This window comes from Melitaea cinxia, chromosome 20 (assembly GCF_905220565.1).
Source record: "Melitaea cinxia chromosome 20, ilMelCinx1.1, whole genome shotgun sequence".
NCBI lineage: Eukaryota > Metazoa > Arthropoda > Insecta > Lepidoptera > Nymphalidae > Melitaea > Melitaea cinxia.
In genome coordinates, this window is record NC_059413.1 from 523,381 (window position 1) to 531,677 (window position 8,297).

At 37.9% G+C, this 8,297-nt stretch overlaps 1 protein-coding gene across 1 annotated transcript; it reads left to right on the forward strand.

Moving 5' to 3' along the window:
• The first annotated feature begins 7,178 nt into the window (after positions 1–7,178).
• On the forward strand, positions 7,179–7,577 carry LOC123663596. Its single transcript, XM_045598267.1, has one exon. The coding sequence runs from the start codon at positions 7,179–7,181 to the stop codon at positions 7,575–7,577; it is 399 nt and encodes a 132-aa protein (XP_045454223.1).
• Positions 7,578–8,297: the final 720 nt, after the last annotated feature.

Here is an 8,297-nt window from a genome sequence, read left to right on the forward strand (position 1 = left end):
CAAACACAATTATTCTTATATATTTTAAAACCCATTTTCGTTGACTTGTATAGAACGTTTGTTATCTGGTTTTTTAAGTTTTGTTTTTAAGGTCCTGGGCCTAAAATTGTATCATTGTTTGTATCCAAAGGACGGTTGTGTATATTAACAGTAGAGCTTAATTTCTTACGTTACTTCATTGTGATATCACGTGTGATAGTGCCTCACAATGATAATCTTTATCAAGAATGTTGAATGAATCGTTTCCATGTGCATTCAGACCGCGTTTCTTCTGATGCGGATATGAGCGGAATGGACCGGCGTGGACCAGCTTGTGTGGAGTGGAGCTGAGCGGACTTCCTTCGCGGCCGGTGTCTATAGTACCTGGCCCTCTCACCAGTGACGCTGTAAAGGCCGATAACAGCACTACAATTTGAAAAAAAAAATTACAAGTCAGTATGATTCAGATATTCTACATCGATTCGTACTACAGCGACGTTTAAAACATAAATATTTCATTGAGTCTCTAGCTTATAATAATTTAATGATTAATAATGTTATAATACAGATGAGGGATTATTCGCTTGGCACTACTATGGCCGCTGCGCTACTGTCGCTGGAGGCTTCTTGGCTCCACTGTCGTCATGCAAGGATTTCCCGCGAGATAGACACGGCGCGCTCACGACGCTGTCGCCCGTCGTCGTCTTCTCTTAATATTCCCGTGTGGCGAAGCTTGTACAGTCGACTCGCGTTAATTCGAAACTCGGTGGACTCGAAAAATATTACGAATAATCGAGTGTATGAAATATCAAATGGTTCGAAATTTTTGAGAGAAAATAGATAAAACTTTAACATTCTCAAAGGTGCTCCAATACCGCGATTATGCTCTGAGTACAACCGACTCGCCGCGTCAATATCAGATATAGATATTTTTAATGATTCAGTTTCCAGCATTCGAAAAAAACTTATTGCGCATTTCTATTCATTACCCTCTGTATAACCTGCATACTTGTTATGTTTGTTGTTATAGTCTCTATTTTAGATTATATTTCCGAATTTTTCCATATATTACCTACTGTACGAGAGTATGTAGCGTGAACTCACATTAGTTTTTTTTTTGTATTTTTTCCCCATCTGTGATTGTATAAAGATCAAATTTAATTAATTAGCAGTGATGTACATACCTGTAATTGGCATGCATACTATCTTAATATTGTGGAGTATAGATTATTGTATTGTAATGTTTGTAATGCTGTTGGTGTGTCTATAAATAAATAAATAAATAAAATAAAACTTCGAATTATTACGTGTTGTTCAATTATTACATACAAATTTCTTCTTCTCCTTCTTCTTCAGGTTAAAATGGCTTTCAATAGTGCCAAATGAGCACAGATGATTTCGCCAACGTCATGTAGAATACAAATTTATTAACTGCTGTTCTTTAACAATGGCAAAAGTCACCTTTCTTCTCAACTTCCTTCTACTTTTTATCTGTATACAAAGAAAGAGTAACAGTAACTGAAACATAACTAAACAAATCAATTCGTGCGGAAGTGTGTGTCAAACTAATCGTAATAAAAACAAAGATTTGTGTACGATGATACATGTATGTACAAGTTTGACTTTTTTTGTGTCTCGAAATTTACTTACAAGCTTTCTGTTTCTTTCTCTCTGCAACTTTGAATTATCGAGTGTGTGATGCCGATGAGTTTGAATTAACGCCTCGTTTTGTTACGTAGCGTTTTTTCATTCGAATTACCAAGTGTATGCAAATGTATTGATTTAGTTCAAAATATAAAAAGATTTTGTAAGGAACTCGTGATGACTTTGAATTATAGAGATGTTCGAATTATCGCAGGTTTGAATTAACGAGAGTCGACTGTTCAACACAAACCATATTATAATTAATTAAAACAATAAAACTCAAACCAAAACATAAATAGACGTTTGCTATTGGTAATTTTAGAGTGAATGGTGGTATAGAAATATGCTGTTACATCCAGTAACAGACACCTTGATCACGTAACGGTATGAAATATACTTTCCAACGTAATCTCATACCACCATACTATACACTAAATTTTTTTATGAAAATAAAGGGAATCGTTACGTAGGGTTGTACTATAGGATTCGCAATTTGAAGTTTCATTTGTGAAGAATGAAATCGGTTGAAACAGATCGCTTCTGCCTGTAATTTCCCACTGCTGGGCATAGGTCTCTTTCTCCATGTAGGAGAAGAATCAAAGTTTAATCCACCACGTTGCTCTAATGCGGCGGCTAAAATCATGGCGGATATATTCACTAATATGAGTAACGATCGCTATCAGGTGTACATGATAACAACCGGGACCGACGGCTTAACGCGCTCTCCGAGGCACGGTGAGGAAGCCCACACGGACTGCACAAACATCCAGACTACAAGCATCTGTATGTCAAGTGCGGGAATCGAAACCGCAATCGCCAACGCTACAATCACAAACCCGTGCTGTGACCGTTGCACCAACGCGACGTCTACGCAGGCGGTAAACAGAACGGCGTTAGTATAATTATATCTGTTAATCTTCATAATATTTCTTTCCAACACAAGAAGGAACAAACAACCATCTCCCCTACGTTAGAATAATATAAATATAGATAGCTTCGTTCTGTAAACACGCCATAGGCAGGTAATTTCAAACAAACATCTTACCTTTGTAATACAAATATTTGTATTTATGTTTGCAAAAATATGTAAATAAGCTTAATCGAACCGTCCCCGGTTTGTTCCTGTTCTAATATTTAGTTACGAAACTAGCCAACTACATACATTTTAATAACGGTCTGATAATGTGCTACTCTGGAGCAAAGGACTATTTTCTTTTGAAACGATGTTTGTGGCTTCATGCGCTGCCTTTATACAATTTTTGAACGACTTCGAAAAATGAGGTTCTCCATCCAAAATCGCATCGTCAAGAATCAATCGTAAATAATTGCTTCTGAGATTACTAGTTTTTTTTTTACGACACATTTTTCAACCCTTATATTGGATTAATCAATAAATATAATAAAAATGTATAGGGTTGCTGTCTGTACATGGAAGATACATGAGAAAAAATATGGTTGACATCTTTATCGCAATACGAGTAACACCCAAAACAATTATTTGTAGAATTTTTGTCTGTATGTTTGTGCGTTTGTGCACGTTAATCTCAGAAATAGCGTATCCGATTTAAATCTGGTTATCATTAATATATCATCGTTAGCTTAACTTAAAATTTAGTGTTTGTTACATGTCAATGCTGTGCTGTGTGGCTACGGCACTAAAGAATTTAGCCACCCCTTCTCTTCCCGTGGGTGTCGTGGGAGGCGACTGGGGGATAGCAAGGTTCCACTACCACCTTGGAACTTAAGAAGCCGACCGATGGCGGGATAACCATCCAACTGTTGGCTTTGAAATACACAGGCCGAAGACGGGCAGCAGCGTCTTCGGTGCGACAAAGCCAGTACTGCGGTCACCAACCCGCCTGCCCAGCGTGGTGACTATGGACAAAACACATGAGTTCACGTTATTTTTAGCGTAAACTTGTGGAGGCCTATGTCCAGCAGTGGACTGTATAGTCTGTAATGATGATGATGATGATGACGTGTCAATCGGTTCATAAATAAAAGAAGTTATGCCAATTTAAAGAATCACGTTGAATATGTAAATACCCTAACGACGGTGTTTATAATCCAAAATAGAGCAAAAGACATATCCAAAAAATGCTGTCCAAAGTCAATATTCCACGCGGACGAAGTCGCGGGCACAACTAGTCTATAATATATATAAAAGCGAAAGGTCACTCACTCATCACGAAATCTCCGAAACTATAACACCTACAAACTTTAAATTTGGCAGGTAGGCTCCTTGTAAGACTTAGGCATCCGCTAAGAACGGGTTTTACGAAATTCGACCCCTAAGGGGGTAAAACGGGGGTTGGAAGTTTGTATGAAAGTCATATGTTTTTGAAGTAAGAGACTTGAAATTTAAAATGTATGCCTTATAGATGATGAGAAGGTGTTCAAATAATGTATCTTTAGAAATCAACTCCCTTTTGGGGTTAAAACGGGGGATGGTAGGTTTACTCACTCATCACGAAATCTCCGAAACTATAACACCTACAAACTTTAAATTTGGCAAATAGGTTCCTTATAGGGCGTAGACATCCGTTAAGAATTGATTTTACGAAACTCGACCCCTAAGGGGGTAAAACGGGGGTTGGAAGTTTGTGTGAAAGTCCCATGTTTTTGAAGTAAGAGACTTGAAATTTAAAATGTATGCCTTATAGATAATGAGAAGGTGTCCAAATAGTGTATCTTTAGAAATCAACTCCCTTTTGGGGTTAAATCGGGGGATGGTAGGTTGACTCACTCATCACGAAACTTCCGAAACTATAACAGCTACAAACTTGAAATTTGGCAAATAGGCTTCTTATAAGTCGTAGACATCCGCTAAGAACGTATTTTATGAAATTCGACCCCTAGGGGGATAAAACGGGGGTTGGAAGTTTGTATGAAAGTCCTATGTTTTTGAAGTAAGAGACTTGAAATTTAAAATGTATGCTCTATAGATAGTGAAAAGGTGTCCAAATAATGTATCTTTAGAAATCAACTCCCTTTTGGGGTTAAATCGGGGGATGGTAGGTTGACTCACTCATCACGAAACTTCCGAAACTATAACAGCTACAAACTTGAAATTAGGCAGGTAGGTTCCTTATAGGGCTTAGACATAACCGCTGGATGGTACATCCATCCAGGATGGACAAAGATGAAAGGCAGGGAGGTAGATTATAGTTAGTAGACGTCCGCTAAGAACGATTTTGCGATATTCCACCGCTAAGGGGGTTTAATTGGGGTTAATAGTTTGTATGAAACATATACAGCAGCTATAAGTTTGCCTGATAGGTTATTTATACTGCAGCCTGAAAATAAAACTAAAAATGTGGTGCATAGAGAAGTTTTATAAAAATAACTATTAAATTATATGTGGATAAACATTTCAAGTGACTGAAATAAAAAAATAATTGGCGTTAAACATCTTAATAGTAATGCATATCTTCATAACCACGCGAACGGAGTCGCGGACGACAGTTAGTGTATTATAAAACAAAGTCTCCAAAAGTATATGTGATCGATTCCTTCAAAATGTACTGAACGGATTTTCATGCGGTTTCACCAATGGAGAGAGGGCTTCAAGAGGAGGGTTTACGGAATGGCTAAGCCGATTTCGATGATAGTTTCACTGGAAGTTTGCCGGGAAAACTTTGTGACACACTGATTTCTACGCGGGCGAAGCCGCGGGCACAGCTAGTTTTTAAATAAAAATGACAATTGAAATATCAATATTGTCACCAAGATTTGAAATCAAAAATTTCAGTGAAACATGTTGTCTGACCTTTAGACGAAAGAGCGTCTCAATATTAGCATAAAAAATATTGTTCCTAACATTAGCATAGAAAGCGTCAATAAGCAAAGCACAATAGCCGAGTCCATTATTACCAAATTTATTATCATTAGCGAGCAAGTCGCCGGGATAAAAGATGGAGACAATAAGAGATGAAGATAATAGGGAGGTGTAAGCCTCGCGGTAGATTGTAAGATATTTATGGAAATTTTTAATATTCTGATCTTGGAATTTCGAAAAGTCGTTTTTGACGTGACAACGTATAATGAATCGATGAACGCCGGCTGCACGCACGAAAAAGGATGACTCGTTGTCCCATTACGCTCATTATACGCTTGCGCCGCATCTAACTCTCTTCCACTCGATTGGCCTATGCGTCCGAGGAGATGTTTCGTTATGATGTTGTCACGTGTTTTTTACTTCGACCTTTACTTTTTTACCGACCAGCTGATAACACCTAAATAATATTACTCTCAAGAAGGGTTGTGTTCCTGTGGAGAGTATGGAGACCAGAGCGCCTGGGGAGGGTCAGGGTCAAGTCAGCAACGCGCTTGCGATGATTCCAGTGTTCCAGGCATCTACAGGCTACGGTGAATGGTTATCATATGCAAGGCAACCAACTTCAAAATTATAAAATATTTATTTAATCATTTCTGATTAACTAAATCAAAATACGAATTACTTTGTACTAAGTAAATTTATTTTTCACTTTTTAGTTTCCTTTTTGAAGTCGGTTTTTTTTTTGTTAAAAATTATTTTGTTATACTTTTTGAAATTAAAATATTCGTACGGTGTGTGGTAAGAATAAAAGATTGGGAATAAAGAAAGATATAAAGATAACATTATAATACAATGGTTATGGGGGTTTGGCGCTGAGAGAATGCGGGATGCGTCTTTTGTTTTTCTTCTCGGAATGTAATTAGATAAATACTGTGTTACGTTCCTTTCTAATGTTCGAAAATTTGTTTATCTCTACCTTAATTTACTCGTATTTTAAAATTGAGATAATTATGTTACATATGAAATTTATCTTCTATAATATATATAAAAGCGAAAGGTCACTCACTCATCACGAAATCTCCGAAACTATAACACCTACAAGCTTGAAATTTGGCAGGTAGGCTACTTATAAGACGTAGACATCCACTAAGAACGGATTTTACGAAACTCGACCCCTAAGGGGGTGAAACGGGGGTTGCAAGTTTGTATGAAAGTTCTATGTTTTTGAAGTAAGAGACTTGAAATTTAAAATGTATGCTCTATAGACGATGAGAAGGTGTCCAAATAATACATCTTTAGAAATCAAATCCTTTTTAGGGTTAAAACAGGGGATGGTAGGTTGACTCACTCATCACAAAATCTCCGAAACTACACATCTACAAACTTGAAATTTGGCAGATAGGCTCCTTATAGGGCGTAAACGTCCGTTAAGAGCTGATTTCACGAAACTCGACCCCTAAGGGGGTAAAACGGGGGTTGCAAGTTTGTATGAAAGTTCTATGTTTTTGAAGTAAGAGACTTGAAATTTAAAATGTATGCTCTATAGATGATGAGAAGGTGTCCAAACAATATATCTTTAGAAATCAACTCCCTTTTGGGGTTAAAACAGGGGATGGTAAGTTGACTCACTCATCACGAAATCTCCGAAACTATAACACGTAAAAAACCCTGTTTGCATGTACCAACTGTGTCTCTTTATGGTACAGCTCTAAAGAGAGTATCGCGTTTTAAATATCTCGGCCATTGGGTCGTCGAGAACCTCGTAGACAACGAGGACATGGAAAGGGAGCGCAGGTCACTGTCCGTCCGCTGCAATATGTTAGCCCGCAGATTTGCACACTGTAATAAAGAAGTAAAGATCACGCTTTTCAAAGCATATTGCCAGTCGCTTTACACGTGTAGTCTGTGGGTGAACTACACGAGGAAGGCATACAGTGGTCTGCGCGTCCATTATAATAATGCATTTAGGTTATTGATGGGGTTGTCTTGGCGGTGCAGCGCTTCAGGTATGTTCGCCGAAGCGGGGGTGGACTCTTTTGGCGCTATAATGCGCAAGCGTAGCGCATCAATGTTGCGACGGGTGCGAGCCAGCGCCAACACCATCCTGGGCGCATTGACGGATAGTTTTGACTCGCCGATAATGGAGCACTGGATACGAATGCACACAGTCAAGTAGAACTTCTATCCTACCATCGGCCAGTCAAAAGTATCCTATTTAGTATTTGGTATTAATATTATGTAATTTGTCTTATTTTGTTTTAGTGTTGTTACTAACATAGTTTTATAAGTTCATTGTTACTAACACTTTTTATGGACAATTTTTGTCTGAAATAAATGATTATTATTATTATTATTAATATTATAACACCTACAAACTTGAAATTTGACAGATAGGCTCCTTATAGGTCGTAGACATTTGCTAAGAACGAATTTTACGAAATTCGACCCCTAAGGGGGTAAAACCGGGGTTGGAAGTTTGTATGAAAGTCCTATATTTTTGAAGTAAGAGACTTGAAATTTAAAATTTATGCTCTATAGAGGGTGAGAAGGTGTCTAAATAATGTATCTTTAGAAATCAACTCCTTTTTGGGGTTAAAACGGGGGATGGTAGATTGACTCACTCATCACGAAATCTCTGGAACTATAACAGCTACAAACTTGAAATTTATCAGGTAGGCTCCTTTTAGGGCGTAAATACCCGCTAAGTACTGATTTTACGAAACTCGATGCTTATAATCCTTCAATTTGACGACGCGTTAGCGCAGCGGTCACAGCACTGGCTGTTGCGCTGGCAGTTGGCTTAATCCAGATTTTTATCACGCATAGGGTCTGCGAAACCACGACCTATCGATCCTTAGGTATAAATATTTTTTTCATCAGGCAGGTAGGTTCCTTA